At 41.2% G+C, this 25,601-nt stretch overlaps 1 protein-coding gene across 1 annotated transcript in view; it reads left to right on the top strand.

Annotated features, from left to right (window-relative positions):
- Positions 1–8,929: 8,929 nt before the first annotated feature.
- Gtf2a1l (general transcription factor IIA subunit 1 like) overlaps positions 8,930–25,601 on the top strand; it is a 40,813-nt gene continuing 24,141 nt past the window's right edge. Inside the window, exons 1-4 of the mRNA XM_021644501.2 lie at positions 8,930–8,950; positions 11,017–11,118; positions 11,304–11,424; positions 23,592–23,647. Of these exons, the coding sequence (XP_021500176.1) occupies positions 8,930–8,950; positions 11,017–11,118; positions 11,304–11,424; positions 23,592–23,647 (300 nt within the window). The remainder of the gene's footprint in view (positions 8,951–11,016; positions 11,119–11,303; positions 11,425–23,591; positions 23,648–25,601) is intronic.

The following is a 25,601-nucleotide window of genomic DNA, read 5'->3' as shown; positions in this document are numbered from 1 at the left end:
TAACCCAAAGGACCATGACACTTGTGACTTCAAAGCCTAAAGAAAACAGCACAATGGGAGAAGCAGTGTCTTTCTGTGTATCTGCAGAGGAGTGTGGTCATCATCTAAAAGCTTCCTTCCTTCCTTCCTTCCTTCCTTCCTTCCTTCCTTCCTTCCTTCCTTCCTTCCTTCCTCCGTCCCTCCCTCCCTCCCTCCCTCCCTCCGTCCCTTTCTTTCTTTCTTCCTTCCTTCTCTCTGTTGTTTTCTTTTTGAGCCAGGATATCTCTATTAATTCAGGCTGTCCTGGAACTTGCTGGCCTCAAACTTAGAGATTCACCTCCCTCCCTGCTTTCTGAGTGCTGGAATTAATGGCATGAGCAACCACACCTGTTCTTTTTTTTTAATTTATGTTTTGGATTCATTTTGAGACAATGTCTTGCTCTGTTGGCTTCACACTCCTGAGGCTCTTCTTGCCCCAGAATCCACTGCTGAGATTACAGGTGTGCACAGCCACACCTGTAATTGAAACAGTTTTCCGTTTCAATGCGTCTTTCTTAGTCCTCTGGCACAAGAGAGTAGGTCCCCCCCTTGTTTGAGATGTTTGCTAATTCCCATATCAACAGCTTCCCCCACATCTACTAGCCCAGGATGACGGAAGCAAGAAGATCTGGGAACTCGTCCCTGGGGTTGTAAGGCTCCTAACTGCAGTCTCTTTATGATTTTAGTGCTTCCTTGTGTTTGCTTTATATTTAATGTCCAGAATGCCTGTCTGTCCTTAGGGGAATAGGACAAAGTGTGTCCACTAAGTGGTCCTTCCTGCTACTTGAAGCACCTAAGGCAACAGAATAGACTGTTTAGGTTGTTTTCACATCTCATAAAATGGGACAGCTTAAGCAAGAGGAAAAGCAGAATTTCTGTGAGAACAAAGCTGTGTGGCTCTATGACAGCCTTTAATTGATATAATTGGCTCTACCTACCTTCTTTAAACGCATACTTATGTTGTTGGAGAATTAACAGACAGTGAACATCATCCTTGCTAACATTTCATGTTCATGTATAATTATACACATTATGACAGAGAAATGAACATGGAAATTTGTTAACTAGGAAATTACAACATCCTTATCAAGATGTTGGTAAGAGAACTGGATAAGCAGTGATGGGGAAAACTGAGTCTGAGGCAGTCTCGAATGCTTTCCGTGAGTTATGGGTAAACTTACAGTTGTATACAAAGGCTCCCTCTGTTGAATATTACAGAGCTGACTGACTGTTTTGCTGCGAGATAGGGCTAGTCTTCAGCTGGTCATCATGGTCTGTCCTATGTTCCTGTTAACTGAATTCATGTTGGGCTGTGGGGAGGGATTCATCACAGTGGAACAGTATCTGATGTTCAAATAATGTAAGGTGATTTTGAAGTTGTATTAGAAAATGGAAAATGTTACAAAGATGCAGGCTGAGTCTAAATAAATCAGAACTGTCAGCACTGGAGTCCTTTCAGAGTTGCATGGAGGTACAGATTACCTGGATTCTCATTTCCTGTAAAATGTGAAAGTTGAAGCAGAATCAGGGAAATAGTAATGCTGGGTTTAATGTATTTATGGCAAAATGTTCAGAAGCTAATTTTGAGTATTTGCTGCCTTAAGCCATATGCCCAAAGACTAAGTCACACTTTTCATTACAGATAAATATATTATTAGAACCTGTGCCATTACTGAAAAAGAAAACCACATTTGACTGTAAAGTTTAATATGTAAAAGAAATGGGTTGTCTCTAAAACATACACATTTTAATATCCCTGTTTAAGGAGGGGATCTCAGTGATACATCCTTTTCACAAAGTAAACAAATTGAAATGCTTTCTTTACTCTTTGGAACGGTATCATAGAACCTCCAAGCAAAAATAATGAGAACATACAGAATATAAAGAAATTAATCTGATTATTAAGATTTTCTTAAGGGTGCAAGTGCTGGTGTTGATTGCCAGTGATATAGAAATAGGCATTATGGTTTCTAAACGAAGTAAGAAGGAATAAAAGGCAGATGCTCCATTCGTAAGGGGTGGCTGGTGAGAGCTTCCTGCTTTTTTATATGTTTAATTTCAAAGAACTAAGAACCCCCCTCCCCCCCAAAAAAAAAAAAGGGTTAGGGGTTAGAATTCCCTTTCTGTTCTCCATTTACTATGATAAACTATTGTCCCTGTAAAATTGTTGCACCAAGGCTTTGGGCTCTTTAGATTTGAGTTTGGCTATCCAAAGCGCTTGGTGTATGCAACACTTTACAAGTTCGGAAAGACTGACAAGAGAAATGCGGCTACCACGTGACTACAGCAGTCTGCGTGTTCCATGGTAATTCCGTGCCAAAGCCATCAAGCGCTGGTCTCTACAGACTGCCTTATATTACATCCTTTTAAAGTGCTCTTGTGCCTGATGAAACTTTAAACTCAGGGGTTACTGTGGGCGAAGACACGCCTCCCACAGGCGCAGTGCAATATCGCAAAGGGCTCTTGCTCTAGGACTCTAGCACTTAAAATCCTTAACATGGTAAGCACCATTTCCAACCATTTCTGGGAATTAGAAATCCAGGAAGTCCTGAGAAAAGGCTTCTGGATCAGCCTCAGGAGGAAGTATTCGTGCTCTCATCAGGACCCAAATCACATGATCGATCGATCACCGGGGGAGATCCAGATCCATGCCCATTCATAGGACTGTTTGAGGTTTCTAATACCAGCTGTGGATATACAGCATCTAAGCTCCTTATCACATGGACTTCTCTATAGGTGACATGAGTGTCCTTGTGGCATGGCAGTGGTGGGATTCAGCTTAACCCGACTGTATCCATCTCGGTTTGTGATTGCCTTTTGGTGGTCGGGTGACCACTGTGATGTGAGTTCTACAAGATAAACACAATTATTAAGACTGTTTTAAAGCAAGGCTGTTTTTGACTGGTTTTCTGAATGGAAATTTGGGTGAGTCTCATTTGAGCTGCCAGATGATACTGGGGAAATCGCGGTCCCCTTTTGCGGTTCTTAGCCTCATTAAGAAAATGACGTAGGACTCAAGGAAAGAAGAGCTTGCTCAGTGGTTAGGGGCACTGACTGCTCTTGCAGGGCAGGGTTTCATTCCCAGGGCCCACAAGAAGGCTCACAACTGTCTGCAACTCCAGTCCTAAGGGATCCTATCCTTCTCTGATACCCCCCAGGCACCAATTATGTGCCTGGCGTGCGTATATGTAGGCAAAGTACTCATACAAATACAATTAAATCTAAATAAATAAATAAATAAATAAATAAATAAAGGAAAACTCTCATGGCAGGCAGGTAAGCTCAAGAGCTGCCCAGAGGAGGAAAGTGAAGAAGATAAGGGAAAAAGCCATGCTGTTTGATAGCGTAGAGGTGAACCATAGAGTGCTAGGGAGGCTCCTGTGGGAACGGGAGCATTAGGAAAGAGTAAGGAATCCCAAAGCACTAGAAAAAGTTGACCTAGCACCTGAAAGAGAAGGAAGGGGGAGAAGAAAAGGAAATAGTTCTAGCCAAAGTATGGCAACTCATAAAACACAGCGCCAGCCTTTACCTCCAGAGCTCTCTGGCGAGGTGGGGGACATGGCAGCTGGTTCACTTCCTTTGTCAAGCGAAAAGAGCCTCATTTCCATCACTGTAGATCTAGCTTAGCTATCAGCTCTGTTGCTCTGCTTATTTGATTGGCAGGACTGTGGGTGGGGTCTTCTGCAGTCAGCATTTCTTCTGATTCGTTGATGCCTTAAGTCCTGAGGAGCCTTCTCTCTCGATGCTGTCTAGGACTTAATTCTGCCCATCAATCCTTCATAATTGCACTCGGTAGAATTCTGGGTGTGCGTGTCCTTTCTTAAGTCTCTCCTTCTGCTGCTGGTTTTTATGAAACAGCTGGCTTCCTCCACAGTATCTGTCAGCTGAGCAAGCAATGCCTCAACACCTTTCCCAACAGTCGTGCAAGAGAGATGCTATTACTTCTGCTTTATTCACATATAACACAGAAATACTATGGCACAATGTGGGAAGGATGACACCAGCTTGTGAATAGCAGGGTTTGGGGGTGGGGGTAAGGGAGTCAACTGGGGCTGTCTAAGAGGTTTGCTCCAAGGGTTCAGAGAAGATTTGTATTCTTTCCGGCTTTGTGACAGGGAACCCGAGAAAATCGATGTGATGGAGGGATGACTTATTTTGGCTCATAGTTCGTGGGTTTTAATCCATGGTTTTTGGTCCCATGACTATGGGTCTGTGGCAAGGGAGAACGGTATAATGAGCAGGGTATGACAGACCAAAGCTGTGTATCTTACAGTATCTAGAAGACAAAGAAAACACCAAAGGGAAAAAGCGTCAGGAGCGGACTGTGTCTTTCATGGCTTACTTCTTCCGGTAGGCCCAATAAGCTATGAATTAATCAGTGGAATAATTCAGTGATGAGGTTAGAACTAGTGATAGCTAATGGTCAGCCAACTTGACTGGATTTAGAATTACCTACGTTAGGTCTGGACAAATGGCTAACTAAGGTGCCTATTTAACATATCAAAGTGGACTTGACTGCCAGGTTCTCCCAGCATCCCTGGGTCCCTACCTGTTACATGGTCCTTTTGGCTGGCATACTCCTCCCTTTCCCCTAAACTTCCCCAGCCCAGGGGCTGGGCTGCCCTTCCCCTCAGCTGTCTTTCCCTATATAATCCAATTATTTTAGTTACCTGTACCTTTTTGACTACCGTTTAGTCTCCTGGCTCTCCCCTTCTCTCCTCCTCCCTCTCTTCACATGCTCTGGCTCAGGGTCATGTCCACTCTGGACTCTCCTGCTTCTGGCTCTGCTCTGCTCTCCCTTTTATTTATAATACACCCTCTCCTCCACCATACCTAAGAGCTGTCATGTCCTTTTTTTTTTCCTCATTCAATCTAGAAGACTGAAGAAGTACCAAACACCTGTGGTGTGTCTTCATGAGCATTCTTAGAGAGGCTTAAATGAGGCAGAAGAGCCATTTTGAACATGGGTTATGTCACGCCATGGCTGGCATGGCTGGGAGTACAGCCAGAGTAGAAGAGGATACAGGGGCAAGCAAGAGAGGGTGACACTCCCATTTCTCTGCTTTCTAGTTTGCTAAGGCAGTCTGAGGAGAGGCACTTATGTTCCACCCTTCAGCTATGAGACTGTTGAGACAATGGATCCTAATTAAACTATCCCAGGAAGCTCAAGGCGGGGAAGAGAAAGGTTAGGACTGTGGAGCCAGAAGGGAACTTGTCCCTGACAGTTGTCAGGGTACCTTGTAGGGGAGACTGGGAGCTGAGGCAAAGAAGGGTCAGCCATGGGTGGGACTGCAGGTTGGACAAGACCGCTTAGTTCTACACGGCTCTTGTTTGCTTTGAAACTAAAACTCACATCAAGACCCGTAAGGTGGGCGTGGGCGCTGCAGGCACTTCAGGTGTTCCTCACTCCGGTGTCATCACATCCAGCGTGTCTCCTGTCTGTACTCGTCACCATTTTTGTCTCTCCTGTCAGCCAATTGAGATGGGTGGTGGAACTTGTCTTGTTAGGGTCGCCAGAGTCCAGGCTTTGACCCTAACAACTCCAGCAACAAACTGAGTTGTTTTGCCTTGATGAACCGAATCCTTTGGACCAACAAATAAAATAATAAGTCTTTTTTAACTTCAGTTGTTTCAGAGCTAAACAGAGAATTCTCTGCAGAGGAATATCGAATGGCAGAGAAACACTTAAAGAAATGCTCATCCTCATTAGCCATCAGGGAAATGCAAATCAAAACGACCCTGAGATATCACCTTACACCCATCAGAATGGCCAAGATGAAAAACTCAAGTGACAACACATGCTGGAGAGGTTGTGGAGAAAAGGGAACCTGCCTCCACTGCTGGTGGGAATGTAAACTGGTACAACCACTCTGGAAAGCTATCTGGCGCTTTCTAAGACAATTAGGAATAGTTCTTCCTTCAGACCCAGCTATACCACTGCTAGGTATATACCCAAAGTTTGCTCAAGTACACAAAAGGGATACTTGCTCAACCATGTTTATAGCAGCTTTATTTGTAATAGCCAGAACCTGGAAACAACCCAGATGTCCATCAACGGAGGAATGGGTACAGAAATTGTGGTATTTTTACACAATGGAATACTACTCAGCAATCAAAAAGGAGGAAATCATGAAATTTGCAGGCAAATGGTGGGATCTAGAAAAGATCATTCTGAGTGAAATATCCCAGAAGGAGAAAGACAAACATGGTATATACTCGCTTATATAGACCTATAAGATATGATAAACATAATGAAATCTATACACCTAAAAAAGATAATCAAGAGAGCAGACATGAGGTAAGATGATCAATCCTCGTTTAGAAAGACAAATGGGATGTTCATTGAATGTATGACAGGAGTCTACTGAGCACATCTGAAAGACTCTAACTAGCAGTGTTTTCAAAGCAAAGACTCATAACCAAACTTTTGGCAGAGTACAGGGAATCATAAGAAAGAAGGGGAGTTAGTCTGATGGGGAAAGGATAGGAGCTCCACAAGGACCAAATATATCTGGGCACAGGATCTTTTCTGAGACTGACATTCAACCAAGGACCATGTATGGATATAACCTACAACCTCCGCTCAGATGTAGCCTGTGGTAGCTCAGTAACCAATTGGTTTCCCAAAGTGAGGGGAACAAGGACTATTTCTAACAGGAACTCAATGACTGGCTCTTTGGCCTCCCCACCCCCAAGGGAGGAGCAGTCCTGTTAGGCCACAGAGGAGGACTTTGCAGCAAGTCCTGAAGATACCTGATAAAACAGGATCAGATGAATGGGGAGGAGGTCCCCCCTATCAGTGGACTTGGAAAGGGGCACGGTGGAGATGAGGGAGGGAGGGAGGGACTGGGAGGGAATGAGGGATCGGGACACGGCTGGGATACAGAGTTAATAAAATGTAACTGATAAGAAAAAAATAAAATTAAAAAAATAGTAATGAAGTACCGGTTATGTATAAAAAAAAAAAAAACAAAAAAACAAAACAACTTCAGTTGTTTCTGTCATATGGTTAGGTCTGAATGATGACAGAAATATAATCAGCTCCTAGAAGCCTGTGCACACCGCTGCACGGGTACCAGGCTTTAAGACCCGGACTCTGGAGACCTTTCATATTGCAGGTGTAACAACCTAGATCTTGGACTCAGGCAGGCGTCTTTTAATAGTCATTGCGACTATTGGGAAGAACCCGAGGCAGAGTGTACCAGTGACCATTCAGGTACACAAGAGGGCAGCCAGAAAGTCACCGAGATAACTTAGCCGATGTTGTATAGCTTTCCATAAAAGGTGTCCTGAATGTATTAGGCAGTAACAATTCAGTTGTTAGTCACACTTGTTATGAAAACGAACGTTCAAATTTAAATTAAAAAAATACGCATGGCCTACTTTGAGAAAGGGATAGTGTAGTACAATGAAGCAGTATGCTGTCACAGAATGTTAGACTGTTACCCATTCTATGCATTCAGGATTAAAATTTTAAAAACTTGTAAGGAGAAAGATGGAAAACAAGAGACCTTTCAGCTTTCTTATTTCCCAGCTTGAATAATCTAATTGGATTTTATAATATCAGAAGGAATCAATGCTTGCTTTTAGCTTTTCCATTTTGGGTGAAAGATAAGTCACTTTGAACATTCCCAGTAGTAAATTGCCACGTAGAGAGATGTAGCCATTAAAAATCACCACACATACTTAATGGCTTTTTGTTAAAGAAATTCCCAGTAGTTTTCAATTTAGGAAAAGTCTTTTAAATGACACGGAATGAATCAGCTGCTAGAAACTTACACCTGGTCCAGGCAAGCCTATTTGGAGTGGGCAATCACACACAGCTCTACTGCACTTACACCACAGATGAGAAAACAGTCAACTCCAAACCCTGACAGCATTTTAAATCATCACACAACCATCTGTTAGGTCGAGATCTGTCTTCAGATTAGAAAGGCGGTTTGAAGGCAGAGCGGTGGAAGTAGGTGGCACTTCCTTTTTGAACGAGTGGGGAATGCGAGTTAAGTGCCTCCATGCTAGGGAGAGAGAGAGACAGAGACATTACAGGACAAAGATGACGACTTTTGCCTGAGGAGCAAAGGAGGCAGGATAGCTCTAGGAAGCCAACTTGCTTTAAATGGTGGTTTTTCATCTTTGCTGCATTTTAAATCATATGTTTTGGGGAAGATTCAGGCATCAAACCTTTAAAAAGAAATAGCCCTTCAGGTAATTTTAATGTGGACCCAATGTTGAGTGCGTTTTAGGACTCATTTTAACGCCCATCTGAACTATCTGGAGAACATTTTTGAAGTCGCTGTATGCGGGGCCCCTAATTGTCAGTCTCTGATTCAGTAGAGGTGTTTGTGTTTACGAATGCTTCGTCGTTTGTATTAATCTCCTTTACATGCATCGAGGCACGGATTGCGCACTTCGGAGATCACAGACAAGCGTTCAGAGCGAGGGGGTCAGGTTTGGCAGCGAGCGTCCTCATGACTCTCACTTGTATTGCCAGGTGAAGTTGCTGCTGCTTTTGCCCACACTTCAACAGCTAATTATAAAGAGTTTGGCTCTTGCCACACTTGTACACAGCAGCATGGAGTGCGGCTGTGAGTGGTGTTCAGAGACATGGCAAACCGCTAAAAGCAGGAATAACTCACCTGCCTTCTTTCTTCTCCCTACAGTCCTCAAAGAGGAACGTGTCCCATCTGTCTGTCACTGCGCAGCCCCACCTTTGCAGGCTAAAGCTGTCGGACACCTTACTTCACCGGTGCCAAACTTCATCCCTCTAATCACTAATCCTCTTTCAATTCCCGCTCTACTCGGCCCCGCCCCTAGCGTCCTCGCGGTTGCGCAGCAACGAGAGCCACGGTTCAAAAGCGAGCCTGGCGGCTCTGCCACACAGGCACAAACGGTCAGGCGCAGAGAGGTCGGCATGGCCTTCGTCAATCTGGTGGTAAGGAGGCGGGTAGGCTTTGCCGACACCCTTTAGCCCTCCATGACAAGTCGCAGACTTTGATGGCCCTCCCCCCCTTCTCACCAAGGGTTAGAGGAAGCTGAAGACAGCTGAAAACAGTGTGCTTCCCACTCCAACTGAGGGCACCTAGAGTGAGGGTACCCTCAATCACGACGATTTCCTCCCTCTGTGTTTAGGAAATCCCTACATTTACTACTCCTTCTTCTTCATCTTCTTCGTCTTCATCTCCTCCTCTGCCTCTACCTCCTCCTTCTCCACTTCCTTCGCCCCAGCCTTTTACCACACCTCCAGCCCTAATTCTAGTTCTTTATTAGGACGTAGATGGCTCACGATATATTACTCCCTAACCCGGAATTATAGGTGATGCGATTTGGATTGTTGCCCAACGATCTTACCTTTTTTGTCCTGTAACATCTTACCACTTAAATGTGAAACCCACAAACACTGCCATAAGGGTAGCTAAACCTCACGGTTAGAATTTACAGGCTAAATGGTACTTGTTATATCCTCCATCAAATTAAAAATTCCAGGTTAAAGGCAAAACCATTATCAACAGATGCACATTTCCAGAAAGACCATGAGCAGCCAAGATAGGTCTGTGTCTGTAAAAGTCCTTGTGTATCTATGTAGCATAAAAGGTTCCATTTTTAGAGACATACTCATGTGTGTTCATTTTATGTTTTAAGAAGTGTAAAGTACATATACCGGAATATAAGCTTTCCAAGCATACCAGTTTGCCTGACTGATACTGCCAATGAGAATGTTTTAGGGACACAGGCAAGATGGAGGTTCAGACTATGTACTTTTGAGAAAGATAACAGAGAAAGAAATGTGAGTGTAGCAGTAGTCCTACAAGAGAGACAATGTTCAGTACTTATTTTGCTTTTGAAAACCTGCACTTTATTGGCTTCTTTTGGACTGCTGCTGTTACACTTCAAGGGCAGGTCTTAAAAGATGTTTTTCGCCCTAGGAATTCTCCCCTCCAGCTCTTAAGTATGCTCATCAAGCTGAGGTTAAGACAGAGGTCCCAGCTTAGAAGCCTTTATCAGGGTTGGCTGGTTTAGAAGCAGCAGCTCATCTGGGGGCACTTACTCTTAATGCTTATGCCTGTGAATAACATTTAAATGGTACTGATTGGCCCATTCATAGACTTACCCTGGCTCTTTAGAAGGATTAGTTTAAAGTCTTGTTCCTGGAGTGAGAGCATTTTTTTTTTTTTTTGTGGGAAGCATGAAAAAAGCAGTCCAAGAAAGCCTCAGTTTTCATCTGGGTTGGATTAAGCAATTCAGAGTAAGAGCAAATGGAACTCTTGTTTACTCTACGTTATCTGTGGCCTTCACCTGGATCTCAGTGTGAGCACTGGAGTACACACACACGCTCAGAAACATACACCCTGGAAGGGCTGATATGTTTCACATGCTTTTTGTGTGTTGGTATACTGTATGGCTCTGGGTAGATTCTGCCTGACTTTATTTCCTGGCTTGGTTTTAACATCTTGGGTTTGTTCATGCACTTATTAATTACTATTACAGGAAACACCTGGACGCAGGAATGTGGTTGAGCTTTTGCTTGACCATGTTTGCAACTGCCCTCTCTCCAGGTCTGCTCTGGAAGCAGGGCAGGCTTTGATTTGCTCACCTTTAAGGCCTGAAGCTTATTTACATCCATGGTAGTTGACTAACAGTGGCCACTTTGAGAAAATGGTAGATTGAAAGTAGGAGCTTAGCTCTGAATGGTGGCACATGCCTATAATCCCAGCACCCAGTGATGCAGGAGCAGGCCAATTGCTATGAGTTCAAGGCCAGTCCAGGACAGCCAAGGCTGCCCAGAGAAACCCTGTCTCAAAATGCCCTGTGGACAGGGGCCTCAAAGGGATTACAGGCTGCTGATACAATTTATAAGGAGCTAAGACTGTACTGGGATGTACTTAATAACCTTGTGTTTTTTCCCCGTAAACTGAGGATTAGAGCCTGTATCTGCATGTCTTTTAAGGCAAGCACATTCTAATCTGAGAATTAAAACCTCTAATAATTGCTTTCATGCAGCCCAAACTCTATCGATCTGTAATTGAGGACGTAATTGAGGGTGTGCGGGACCTGTTTGCGGAAGAAGGCATAGAGGAGCAGGTGTTAAAAGACTTGAAAAAGGTTTGTGCTCACATCTCTCCCCTGTTTCATCTTCACAACCTGAGAAGTTACACTTCTTGTCCTTCAGTTGTGTTACTGTGTTCCTTGAACTGTGCACTGAAAGCATAAACACTTAAAAATAGTAAATATTGCTAGTGATTTTTTTTAAAACAAGCAAATATACAAACGTATTTTTTTCCTTGCAGCTCTGGGAAACCAAAGTTTTACAGTCTAAGGCAACAGAGGACTTCTTCAGAAGCAGCGTCCAGTCGTCCCTGCTCACCTTTCAGCTCCCTCATGGCCTGCCACCAACACTGCCATCCACAGGTGGGAGAGCTGGTCTGACTGTTCTCGGAACAGACTCACACTCGACACTGGTTTTTAGTCAGGATAATGGATATTCTTAAGGTAGAGAGGGCCTCACCTTTTGATGATTTAATCAGAGGAGTGCAGGGTACATGTTGATTTAAAAAGACAGGTTATTAAAACCAGTCTTTAAAATATAATTTGGTAAAACTGACAACTCTAAAGAAATGAACTAGCTGGAGTTCGTAAGTTGAGAACCTTCACCGTTATTTCTGAGACATTGGTTGGGTGCTAAGTAACAGTGGGAAAGGTAGTTGCTCCAATGTCTGTCTGTTTGCTTTTCTCTTCTCCCCTCCCCTTCCTTCCCCTCCCCTCCCCCCTTCTCTTTCTCTGTGTACATTAAAAATCTAGTATTGTATTGGAAGCAAAATAGAGCGAAAAGAATATGGAGATAATTCAGGCTACCTTATAGTTTGGGCCATATAAAGTAGTAGCAAGGGATTAACTATATGCATTTTGTTATTATTATTATTATTATTATTATTATTATTATTATTGGTTTTACTAAGTTCAGAGCTTTGCTTTTAAGGGAAAAATGTGCCCAGATTTATGTGTGTCAATTTAAACTAGTTAAGACTAATAAGAGATGAAAGGGATGCTTATCTATCTGGCCTTTGCTTATTCCATTCCTTTCAGATTCCTATAAGCCCTAGGTTGCTTGAATGCATATGTCTGGGTGTGTACACACAGACACATTTTGTGAGTCTTAGCTGAAGTTTGGTAGAATAGTATTTGTAAGGAGGACAGGTAGTGTTTGGATCACATTGTCAGTAGTAAGTGGATTATTCTTTGCACATTTGGGAAAATTCTTAGAAAATCATGTCAGCCACAGTGAAAAGAAAAGTCTGTCAGTGGCAACAGGGACAGAAACATAGCTCTGTGCCACGACCACAGGCTGAAGACCTCTGTAAGGAACCTCAGCTCAGGGAAAACGGGATCCTTGGCTCCAATGCAGAAAGGAATGTCAGAGTGAGGTAGTACAAAGCAGAGCTGTGGTTTATTAAAACCCTGTGTGTGTATATACAGATATACACACACATACATATATACACATATATGTACACACATATATATGTATAATTCAAGGTGACACAGAATTCAGAACAAAGATGAAACAGTAGGTGCTGGCAGGATCTGAGACGGAATTTACTTTATGATATTTATTTTTATTCATTTATTTATTTTTACCAAAATATATTACTATGTTGAGCAGGCTCCAAGACAGTGATACACAGCAACAGATGTGCTAGCAGGGCCTCAAGGCACAGCTTACGGTTGGCTAGACTTCTTAATTCCTCCTTGGCCAGAGGCCCTTCACTGCTGGTTTCTCTTTTCCTCTGTTTTGTAAAAAAAAAAAATTTTGCCTCCTGAAAATATCTTCCCCACCCATCTCCTTGGCCTACTTGTTGGGTTATTTCAGGGGCTTCTGGCCACTGTATTGGCCATGGTACCCACTGTCATTCCTCAGACCCTGATCCCGAGCCACAGCATTTTTTAACAGAGATGTTACTAGGAAGGTTGAGAGTAGAGGTGGAATACACCCCGAGGGGATAGGGATGGGCTTCTCCCAAAAGCTGCACTTTGTTTTCTCTGTAATAGTCAGACACAAGCTTTTGGTGGGTTCAAAGTTTTTATCTTGGAATCATTGCTAAGGACCCAGATGAGGTCATAAAGTAGTTCCTGAGGGGCCTCCCCCAACAGGATTCCAGTTGATTCCAGTTGATAAGGTAACTCTCCAGATCAGGGGTGCAGGAAGGCGGGAGATCGCTCTGTAAATAGACAATAGTCTTGTTTGAGGTTCCCAGAAAATGTCTTGGAAAAGGACTAAGGTCCCACCTGAGATCATATATATCCAGGCCTTGGGCCTGGCTTGTTGCTACTTTAACAAAAATATCTCTTTAGAAAAGAACTATTATCCTGTGCTGGCAACCTACACAGAAAGCACTGTTTGTTCTGAAATTTTTGAAAATTATTATTTTATTTAATGTGCGTGGGTGTTTTGCTTGTTTGTGCACTATGTGTATTTTATGTATGATGCCAGTGGAGGCCAGAAGAGAGCAACAGATTCCAGATGGCTGTGAGCCACCACGTAGGGCCTAGGACTGAACCCGGGTTCTCTGGAAGTACATCCAGTCCTTTTGGGCCCTAAGCCATCTTTCCAGTGGCTGTGCTGGGTTCCTGATTCTCAGCTGGCAAGAGGCTTCAAGCTAGACTCTGGAATGAGGCAATCATTCCCTTTTATGTTCCTAGTCCTCCTATCTTGCCCAACCCCTTCCATTAAAAAACGTAGTTGAGCTGAGAGCGGTGGGGTGCACACCTTTAATCCCAGCACTCAGGAAAGGCAGAGGCAAGCAGATCGGATTGCTGTGAGTTCGAGGCCAGCCTGGTCTACAGAGTGAGTCCAGGACAGCCAAGGCTGCACAGAGAAACCAACCAAACCAAACCAAAACAAAAATAACAAAAAGAAAAAGAAGTATGACAGCAATTATGAAAATTAAAGAAATTAGCAAATGACTATTGGATTACCAAGCACAAGTGTTTTTACTAAGCGTAAAAGCACCTTGCTCTATAAGGGTCAGTCAGTCACGGGAGGACGGGAGAGCGGGAAAGTGGGTACGGGCATGAGGACCCCAGGTTCCATCCTAGTACCCCTGTGAAGAGCTGTGTGCGACCCTGCAAACGCCTTCTAAACCCTAGGGCGGTGAGGGGTGGGGAGAGGAGGCTTGCTGGGACTAGCAGAAGGTTCCACGAGAGACTGTCTCCCCAAAGGTACAAGGCAGAGAGATAGAGTGGGACACGGGTGTTCTCCTGTAGCCTGTCAAGTACATGCATGCATATACAGCACACGTACAAGCATGTGCGTGTACCACATGAGTGTATATCACACACCACACACACGTGCACACAACCACACGCCCACCACACCCATGCACACACCACATATGTGCATTCATTGCACACACAGTCATAATATATATATATCCTATACACACATGAATATACCGCACACATAACACACACACAGAGTCATGGGAGTTTTCGCTGTGGAACTGACATCACTTTTCAAAATCAGCAGCTGTTCCTTTAGATGGGCTTTCATTTCAGACACGACTATTTCATCACACCAGTCAGCGCTTTCGCAGACCTCAATAATGCTTTCTTTCTTTCTTTCTTTCTTTCTTTCTTTCTTTCTTTCTTTCTTTCTTTCTTTCTTTCTTTCTTTCTTTCTTTCTTTTTTATTTTGGAGGCAGGAGCTTATCCCAGAGCTCACTGTCTTGGCCCAGGCTGGTCTTGAACTGGGTTATTCTCTACCTCAGCTTTTAAGGGATGGCATTACAGCTGTGAGCCCCTGTGCAGGGCTAAGTAGCCTCTATTTCCCAGTTAAATAACCCTGAAGCTTTTTTCCCCTTGAAGTTGGTGACAGGGTGTGATGCCTGAGGGGAAGGGAAGCATCTGAATGTCTTTTATCAAACGCACAGTTAAAAACTTCTCATTTTTCTTGCCATTCAAGACTGCAATACTCAAGTTTGCCCGGAAGATGGTAACGTTACCAGTGATTTAAATCACAAAGCAGCCTGACAAAGTCTGGATCTAGCTGGTTTTCACTCAGCACCTTATTTTTTATTCTGTCTTAGAAGCTAGAATAATAGAAATAATTACCCTTAAAATGAGACAGTTTTTCTTATTCTCTTCCTTGAAATTTACAACGAAGAGGCTTAAGAAGAAGGGTGCATTACAGATCCCATTCTTCCTGGTCTTCATTTCTGGGAACCCTTCAATAAGAGTCTCAAAATAAATAGCCTCATAAAATTGAAGTACTTCTTACTTGTATCTTCTCGTGGTATGCTTTAAAAAGCCTGATTAAAATAACTTAAACTCCTACAATCTTTTTATTTCCTTTGCTAATGAGCTCAAACAAAATCCACAATTGAGTAAGTCATTTACGACTGTCAGCTCTGTTTTTAAAGCTTATTTGCTTTGTGTGTGTGTATATATATACATACACACACACACACACACACACACATATATATATGCTGTATTATTCACTTCTTAGGAATATCCTGTTACCAGTTTTCAACTTTTTTTTTTTAAGTCTTAGGGTTTATTTATGCTCTTAATAACCGAGGACCCCAAAGAGCTTTTAAGAATAAAGATTTTGAGCTGAGAGGTGGCTCAGTGGATAAGTGCCTGCTATGCATGGGTGAGACTGGATCTCTGTGAGTTCAAGGCCAGACTGGTCTACAGAGCGAGTTGGAGGCCAGTCTGGTCTACAGAGCAAGTTCTAGGACAGCCAGGGCTACATAGAAAACTCCATGGCAACAAACAAAGGTTTTCATGTTGCTCATTTCACCTTTAGACTTCAGATACTCTGACCACGTCTCAGTTCTTGCCTCCCCTGCATCTGGTAACCCCCTATTTTATGCCTTATCTTGGCATGTTTTTCTTTCAAAATAAAAAATAACAAAACAAAACATCTTTGACTGTGTGTGTATGTATGCAGGCACACAGATACCATGGTACCTATGTGAGGTCAAAGGACAAGTTTTAGGAGTCAGTTCTTTCCGTCCACCATGCTTTTACAGGATCAAACTCACTTGTCTGTCTTGGGGACAATTCACTGGCTGAGCCATCTCACTGGCTCCTTTTCTGTTTAGATTCTAAATATGAGCGAGAACACAAAGCTTTTCTTTTTTCCTTGTGTCTGGTATGTTTCATTTAGTATCAAGTCTTCCAAGTCCATCTGTGTGGCAGTGATGTACAGAGCTTCCCCGTCAGGATCTGAGCAGTGTCCGTAGAGATGTAAAGAGTGTTTGTGCTTCTTGGGAAGCCTGCGGACTAGGTGTGGTGTCAAAGTGTAATCTTAGCAGGACATACACCCCGCAGATGTATCTTTTAAGAGTTCTGTGCTGGTGAGAAAAGACCTGCTTTGTGTGTTGGAGGCAAGCCACTACCACTGACCTACATTCTACCACTGCTCTTTTGGGGCCATGGACCTTTTCAAGTGTCCATTGACCATTTTGGGGTCTCCCAGGAAAACATCTGTTCAGATATCTTGCTCATTTTAAAACTGAATTGGTTTTCTAGTACTGAATTGGGTGAGCTCTTCACATATTTTAGATTTTAGCCCTTTATCAGACACATGGAGGTATTCTCTCACCTCCCTGTTGCCTTTTTGTTGGCTGAGTGTCTTGCTGTGCAGAAGCCCTTCCATCTGACATAGCCCTGTCGTGGTTAATCTCACATGACAGCTTCTCAGCAGGGAGGGAGAATGGAGCCCACATCTGGCTGTGTCAGTGTATGCATTCTCAGAAACGATTACTAGATGGGAGAATGTCCATCCTGAGTGTGTGCATCCTAGGTGGAGGCCAGAGCCCCAGGCAGACTAAAAGAATAAGGAGGAGGTAGCTTACTCTTTGCTTCCTGGCTGTGATGAGGTAAGCACATCTGTTCCATCATATCCTTTCCCCTATCACTACTAACCTCACTTCAGGCTCAAAACAATGGTGAAATGTGAACCAAATCAGTTCATCTTTTGTGTCTCCTGGATATTTGTCTTACTGGTAAAATCTGAGTAATAGAAGTTCCATTTATTATCGTATAGTCCAAAGTTTTGTTATGGAAGCCTAAATGCTAATGTTAAGGTATTTTGTTCTTTTGTTGTCTTCTGAGAGTATTAGGGCTCAGGTCTATTTATTCTGAGTGGTGAGTTTTTTTATTTTTATTTTTTATTTTATTTTTATGTGTGTGTATGGTTATGAGAAGACAGGTCCAGTGTTGTTATTTTACGCATGAAGACTGAGTTTTCCCAGCACCATTTTTTTTCTGAATTGGTTCACATTTATTGAAGGAGGTGAGTTTATAGTTGGAAATCTTCCCACAAACTTTAACCTGAAGTCGTGGGGTAATTTATATCAGTCTTAAATCCCAGAGTGAACAATGGGGAAGTTTATGAAATATGAAAAACTGTTATCTCCATTCATTGCTGCATCGTGTATGGTGTGATCATGGGAGAGAATACTGATGAGGGTAAGAGGGTGTCACTGTAGATCTGTAATTTGGTAGACACGAAAAATGAATAAAAGAAATGTCATAAACCACCAAATCATCTTGGAAACTTAGATAAAAGTCAAATATTTCTTATAACATGCAACTGACATATTCAGCATTCAAAAACTGAACTAGTGACCTCTAACATCTGCAAAACATGTGTCTGCTCTAATTAATTATATTCATATACTGTTCTCTAATGCCGAGTTCAGTGTGGGAAGAGGAATGCATTTCAGAAAAGCAGCATGTGATGTGTAATAATCAGGGCACAAGAAGAAATTCTGTTTTAAAATTTATGTAGCAAATCAAGATTTTGAAAAATCCAACCATTTTTAAGGAGACAGTGCTTTCCGATTGTTCCTTTTAGTGCCTTGTTGGAAACTAGTTGGTCATACATGTTTGAATTTATTGTACATGTCTCTCTATACCCACGTGCATAAACATTTGGGTCTTCAGGCAGGCATGGAGGTCAGAGGACAACTTTAGGTGTTGGTCTTTTCCTTCAGCCTGGTTTGATAGAGGATTCATTTCCCCTGTGTATGTCAGGCTAGCTGGCTCTAGACTGTCAGGTGGTTCTCCTGCCTTTGCCTGCTGTTACCTGTGCATGTTTGCATTGTCTGGCTTTCTGGTCTATTCTGAGGTTCAAACCCAAGTCCTCATTCTTGCACAGCAGACTCTTTACCTGCTGAACTGAAACTGAAACTGATGTGTTTTTTTTTTTTTCCTATTTCTATAGGGGTACTATTGGAATTTTGATAGATATTGCGAAGCATTTGCATGTCGTTTTGGATACTGTGGAGATTTTAACAATATCAACTACTCCAATAAATCCATGAATAGGAGTATCTTTTGTTTGTGTCTGTTTAATTAGTGGTTCTCAACCTGTGGGTCTTGACTTCTTTGGGGTTTGATTAATGACCCTTTCATAGGGGTCACATATCAGATATCCTGCATGTCAGATATTTATATTATTATTGATAATATTAACCAAATTGTAATTATGAGGTAGCAATGAAAATAATTTTAAGGTTGGGGTTCATCACAACATGGGGAACTGTGTTAAGGGGTTTGAAACATTAGGAAGGTTGAGAACCACTGGCTTCAATCAATCAGTCCCTCTCCCTCCCTCCTTTCCTTCTACCTTCCACCTTTTCCTTCTTTCCTTTCTTTTTTCTTTCATAGGCTCTCACTATGTGTCTTAGTTACTTTTCTATTCCTGGGATAAAACATCGTAGCCAAGGGAAAAGAGGAAGCATTTAAGTTGGTGTACGGTTTCAGAGGTTAGAGTCCAGGAACAGCTGAGAGCTCACATCTTCATCTAGAACCACAAGGCAGAGAAAGAGATCCACTGGGATGGAGTCAAAGCCCACCCCCAATGTCACACCAACAAGGCCACACCTCCTAATCTTCCCAGACAGGCCACAACCTGGGGACCAAGTATTCAAATGTATGAGTTTATGGGGCCATTCTCTTTAAAATTACATACTGTGTGTACTAGATTGGCCTCAAACTTGTGATCCTCCTGCCTCAGCCTTCTGAGTACAGAGATTTTAGGCATGTGCTATGTACCTTTTTCCATTTTATTAAAAAAGAAACTTTTCTTGATTAGAGGTATAGATCATTTACCTTCTTGACTGAATTTATTCATAAGTATCTTATTTTTTTAGATGCTGTCATGTTTTGATTCCTTTTTCAGCTATTTTTTTTTTTCAGAAATACAACTAACTTTTAAAGATTGATTTGAATCTAAAACATACAGGAATCACTTATTCTTTTTATTTGTGAACTCTTATTTTCTGTATGTAGATTCATAGCATTTGCAAATAGAAACAATTTTGCTTTCTCATTTCTGGTTTGTACAGTTTTTATTTCTTTTTCTTATATGATCTTGGTTCAGTATTAAACAGACATGGTGACATTAGACCCTTACCCTGTGGAAGATCTTGGAAGGAAAGCTCTTAGATCCTATTATGATGTCAGCTTTAAGTTTTCATAGTCCTTAAACAATTTACTGTTTATTTTTCATTGTGTGTGTTTGCATGTCTTTGGGTAGATATATGCATGTGAATGCAGGTGCCTGAAGAGGCCAGAATGAGGCACCTCCTCTGGAGCTGAATAACAGGCAGTACTGAGCCACCTAATGTGCATGCCGGGAACTGACCTCAAGGAGCAGCAAGCACTCTTAGTGTTAAACCATTTCTCAAGCCACCATAGACATTATTTTTTTAAGAAAATATCCTTTCTTTGTAAACTGTTGAGTTTTAAAAACTTACTTATTAATGTATCCATGTGTGTACAATGTGTATGATGTGTGTGTGTAGGTCAGAAGACAAGTTTCAGGTTGGTTTTCTTCTTCCATCTTGTTGAGGCACAGACCTTCTTATTTCTGACATGCTATGTAATTAAGGCTAGCTTGTCTCTGAGCTTCTGGATGAATTTTTTTTTTTATCTCTACCTCCTATCTTGTTATAAGAGTGCTAAGATTACAGATTCACGCTACCACATCTGGCTTTTTATGTTTATGGGTTCTGCAGATCAAGCTTATGTAGTCAGAGTTGTGAGGCAAGTACTGTTCCTGCTGAGCCATCTGGCTGGCTTCTTTTTGCTTGTTTTAATCAAGAAAGGATTATAGTGGGTTGACCAGATGGCCCAGCAGGCCAAGGTGTGTTTCCCACTAAATTCTATGACCTGAGTCCAATCTCCGGAATCCATGTGGGAAGGAGAGGACAGATTTCCCCAAGTTGCCTTCTAACCTCTGCATGTATTTGGAGGCACACACAGACATACACACACACACACACACACACGCACTAAATGTTAACAAGAGGGCTTTGTCAAGCATGCTTTCTATGTGAATTGATATGATGTGTGTTTTTCTTCCATTTGTTAATATTACACATCACATTGACTTGTAGATGCTAAGTTGTCCTTCCATGTCAAGCGTAGATGCCCCTTGGTTGTGGTGTTCTCTTTTTTGCATGTTGTTGCATTTGGTTTACTGGGATTTTAGTTTCTCAGAGGCATTGACCTGATCTTGAATATTTTTGTTTTGCTTTGGTTTCAAGGTAATACTGACCTTGTAAAAAGTGTTTGGAAGTGGTTCTCTATTTTGAAAAAGCTTAAGGAGACTTCATATTAACACTTATTTGAATGTAACCACGAAGCCACCTGACTGTTGATTTTTCCTTGTTTTGTATGGGTGTGTGTATCTTAATTTATTACATTTTTAAAATCTTGATTAACATGTAATGGTTGAAGCATCACACATTCCCCTTGTACATGCATGATACCCGTATCAAGTATGTATAGAGCACTGTGTAAGTAGTGAGGTCTTGTAGCATTCAAACTCCTAAACTCTAGCAGATCCAAATACAAACACTGTCTATGAACTTAAATCTGGAGGGAATGCCTGGACTGGCCCTTTTGGTGACTTTGGGGTCTGTTTCAGTTATATCATCAGGAAACACCCACGTGCTAATGATTAGTTCCAAGGAAGAAATTGGCCAGATATTGAATTTTTAAATTATTTGGTATGATGAGTAGTTTATGTCACTTTGATAGAGTCACTGGAGAGGAGGAGCTTCAGTTGAGAAAATGCCTCTATAAAAATCAGACTTCAGGCAAGCCTGTAGAACATCCTCTTAATTACTGATTGACGTCGGAGGGCCCGGACCATTGTGGGTGTTGTCATCAATGGGCTAGAAGTCCTGGGTTCTCTAAGAAAGCACTCTGAGCAATCCAGTCACAACACCCTTCTATGGCCTCTGTATCAGCTCCTGCCTCCAAGTTCCTGCCCTCTCTGAGTCCCTGTTCTAACTTTGTTCAGTGACGGCCTATGATATGTAAGTGTAAAGCTGAGTACACAGTTTCCTCCTCAAATTGCTTTAGTCACGGTGTTCATCATAGCAACAGTAACCCTAACCAGGACGTGTGGCTCACATATTAATGTCTGTATAGTCTCAAAATGAGATCAGGAATTGTAAAGCAGCTGTTACAATGTTATCAGAATTTTTGGTTGTGGTTTAGAAAAAGGTGCTTACAAATTTTAATATCGTTAAACCAGATTATCATGTTGAAAAATTTTGCATTATGCTTGTAGAATTGAATTCTTGCTATTATAAAATTTATTGTTTTGAGTTTAATGTTCCTAGAATACATCTATGCAATATGAAATCATATTACTTCATTTGAGTCAAAATACATATTTAATGAAAAGTTACTTGGTTATGAAACGAGGTTGAATATTTTAAAATTTCAGGCAAGTTTAACGATAGCTTGTGAACCTCATATTAAAATTAAGTGGGGGCTGCATAAAACTTTCCTGTTCTGTCAGTTCTGGCTTTTATTCTGATGTCTATGAAGAAGTGTTAGCAGCTATCTTATACCTTTGTTTGATTCCCTTAAACGTGGAGAATTGTCCTTTAGGATTTTATATATATATATATATATATATATATATATATATGTATGGCTTAGAAGAGATGGTTCATTGTTGGCTTTCCTCAGGATTGAAATGCCAAAGAACAGCGTTCTGTTTCCTCACAGGCTGGGGCTTAAGTGGAGCAGCGTCAGCGTTGCTCACTCCAGCTAATTATGACTAATACTGTTGAGTTCCTGCCACTCCAGTACTTTCTCATTTGCTTTTTCTAATAGAATGCCTGCTAATAAGCAAAGCCATAGATGAGTGGAGGATAAAAATAATTGTGTGCTTCATTAACCATCAGTCCATAGCCTCACTTCTATTTAATGTAGGGAGGATGGTTAGCTTTGAAAAAAAAAAAAGAGCTATTTGTTGTGTGTGATGGAGCCATTCTAGCGTTAAAAACAGACCTTGGGGCAATTTTCCTTATTGCAATATGTGAAAAGGAGCCATAATTAATATCACACTCAATACATACATGGCTGCATAAGCATGCTAAAAATCTCCTGTTTTTATTAAAGGCAATATAGCATTGTTTTAGAAATTAATTTAAATTTATTATGGCATTTTCATACATACATGTCATTATCCTTTGGTATAATTCACTCTTCCCCTCTGACCTCCCTTGCACTGCTCATTCTCCAGCTGGTTCCCTCACCATAGCCCTCTCTTCTGCTTTCATGTCACACAGTCTGTTATCCTCTCTGTCCCCTTTCCCCTGAAGGTCTTTCTCACCCATAGTCCCCTTTTCTAGTGCCATCACATACATCTCACAGCCATGGGTGTGTGCACACACAGATTTGAAATCCAGGTTTCCCGTGAGAGAAATCCCGAGCTATCTGTTACTTTGAGTGGCTTTGTATATCATGAAAGGACTTTCAGTTCTAAGTATTTTTTGGCAAATGTCATGATTCCATTTTTCTTTCAAAATTCCATTTTGTACATGTACACGTTTTCTTTTTAAATGTTGTTTTAATTTATGTGTCTATGTCTGTGTGTATGTTTGTGCATAGGAGTGCAGGTAGGTGCAGAGGCCAGAAATATCACTTCCTCTTGGAGCTGGAGTTACAGGTGAGCCACCATATATGGGAATAGAACTCAGGTCTTATTGAAGTGCGGTTCGTGCTCTTAGCTGTTGAGCTATTTCTTCACCCACTTACCATGTATTCTTTATTCATTCATTGTTGGTGTTTGTCGTGGCTCATGTACTTTTACCAGTCTTATTATTTCAAATATGTTGTAACATTATTCTCTCCTGGGGGAGAAGTTGGCATGCAGAGTTAGAGCTTCCTTTGATTTACCAAAGACAATTTATATGGTTCACTATGGATTTCTGAAGTACAGTCTGTTTCATTTTAATTAGAGATTTGGCTTTGATACTACATTACTTAAAATAATTTAGTTGTGAAGTCTTTTAAATTGCCAGGAAAAATATAGTTCAATATTTTTCTCTTTAGATTGAGCAAGTAAGTTTAGAATTTAGCTTGGTCTACATGACTCATTGAAAATATGCTTTAAAAATTTACAATTGCCTATGATAAGAATATATTGTATGAAAAATTAATTTCAATAATATATATTAAAAATAAAATAGTCTACATGTGGCGATGTAAAGAGGTAAGTTCTAATGGCTGTGTCCCCCTTGTTCTCTGTGCAGCCTCGTTGCTAATCCCGGCTGGTAGAACTCTCCCAAGCTTTATGCCAGAAGACCTGGTATGTAGCCTTTCATCAAGCAGTGGCAGAAGGCTGTGCATATAGTCCGTGGTGCTTAGCTTTCATGGGAGGAGACGTGGAAAAGCAGGGGGCTCAGCAATGGTTACTATGCCTGAGGAGCTTCACGGGAATGAGTCTCCCTTCTCCCACGTCTCCTGGCTCTCAGCCTTGGTTAAGTTATGCATCAAAGTTAGGACATTCCCGAAACTACCGTATGCAGGGTTTAATGTGCTGTGTAATACTACATACTCGGTGCCTCTTAAGTAGATAATTTTGATGTATTTTTTCCCTAATTTTTTTTCAAGAATAGAGTAATAGTTTTTATTTTATTTAAGTGGAATATTTTGCTTTTTTGTTGTTGTTTTTATTTTTACTTTGGTGAAGTAGAATTATTTTTTTCTCTCTAGGACTTGGAAGCAGGTAATAAAACTTTATGTGTTTATAGAAAATTGAGTAGCTTTCAGATAGAAAGGAACAACACTTTTTCACATTTCTTTCTTTTCTGTGGTACTGATGGTCATAATACATGAACTATTTTACACTGTGCTTTCGCCCATGGACTGCCTTTTCAGGGTGTGAATCTCAGTGGGCCAGCCATTTGCTTTTCTTCATTAAGATCTCACTCCTGTGAGGGTTTGCTTGACAATGGCTCTGCTTTGACAAGAGACCAATGGGACACCTCTGTCTTTGAGATTTATGGAAGCATCATTTTCCTTGATTACAGAAAGACTATGTTGTAAAAAAGTAAAAACAAATTCAGAAAGCAAACTGAAAAGGGCTGTTCCTCAAAGATAGCCATTGTAATTGAAATGTATCCACTAACTTATTTCTTAAATGTTGCCTTGCCTTTCAAGGTACACAGTAGAATTGCTTTCTTTACAGTTTCTGTGATTTTTATTCCTTCTCTCCCTCCCTCCTTCACTTCCTTCACTTCTTTCTTCCTTCCTTGTTTTTTTCCTCCCTGGTTTCAATGGTCCCCTACTTTACTAGTATAGAAGAACACTTTTTGCTAATAAATGAAGATCTGACACAGTTTAGCTAAGCAATATTTTATTGATGGACATTTAATTTATTACCATTTTCTAATATAGAATTTTACTGGTTATATTTGCATGTGTCTGTTTTTTGTGAGATAATCAGGTAAATTCTTAGAGGCTGAATTTCTGGGGCAGTTTTCAAGCATGCTTTTAATTACTGCATTTGCAAAATTGTCCTTCCAAAGAGTTGTACAAGAGCGTGCAGTCTATACAGATAGCAGCCAGAGAAAAGCAATTTTTATCATACCCTCATCAACACTTCATGTTACTTATAACAAAGTAGAATATATCTCTTGCTTCAAAGGGGGGAGAGTTTATTTTGAGTCAAATAGTCTAAGAGCATGGGTTCAAGCTGTCATGAATGACATGTTCACCATAGAAATGTTTATGTGACCTTTGATAGTCACAGAGCAAAAGACACAAGTCAGTGTATGTAGGAAATACCTGACAAGGACATCAGGCAGGCAGGTTCCACCAAAAAAAGTGACATCTCTGTTGCAGATTTTAGGTGCTATTTGAAGACATTTTTAGCTTCTGAGTTGGGGGAAGTTAGTGGCCTCATATAGATTTCAAAGGTTCAACCTGTCAGTCAGAAGATGTTAGAATCAGTTAGGTGATGATACATGGTTATTATGGGGACTAGAGAAAGTCCAAGATAATGTTGGTTTTCAATCTGCAGCATTCCAGTTGTCCACAATGATGAAGTTCTAACCAGACAATCAGTTTGCCGATTCCTTGACAGTAACCTGGCTTTTGCAGGAACTTAGTTCACACTTCTCTCTTACGCTTTTGCAGATGTGATATATAAAAATGATAAATGCCATGATATAATAGTTTTTAAAACTCTAGGTTTAATTATATAAAATTATACATTATAGATGCACTATTATATCTACTTTAAAAAAAAGCTAAAGATC

Source organism: Meriones unguiculatus, chromosome 1 (genome assembly GCF_030254825.1).
Source record: "Meriones unguiculatus strain TT.TT164.6M chromosome 1, Bangor_MerUng_6.1, whole genome shotgun sequence".
Taxonomy (NCBI): Eukaryota; Metazoa; Chordata; class Mammalia; order Rodentia; family Muridae; genus Meriones; species Meriones unguiculatus.
The sequence above is the reverse complement of the archived record's forward strand: the minus strand, read 5'-3'. Positions and strand labels throughout refer to the sequence as shown.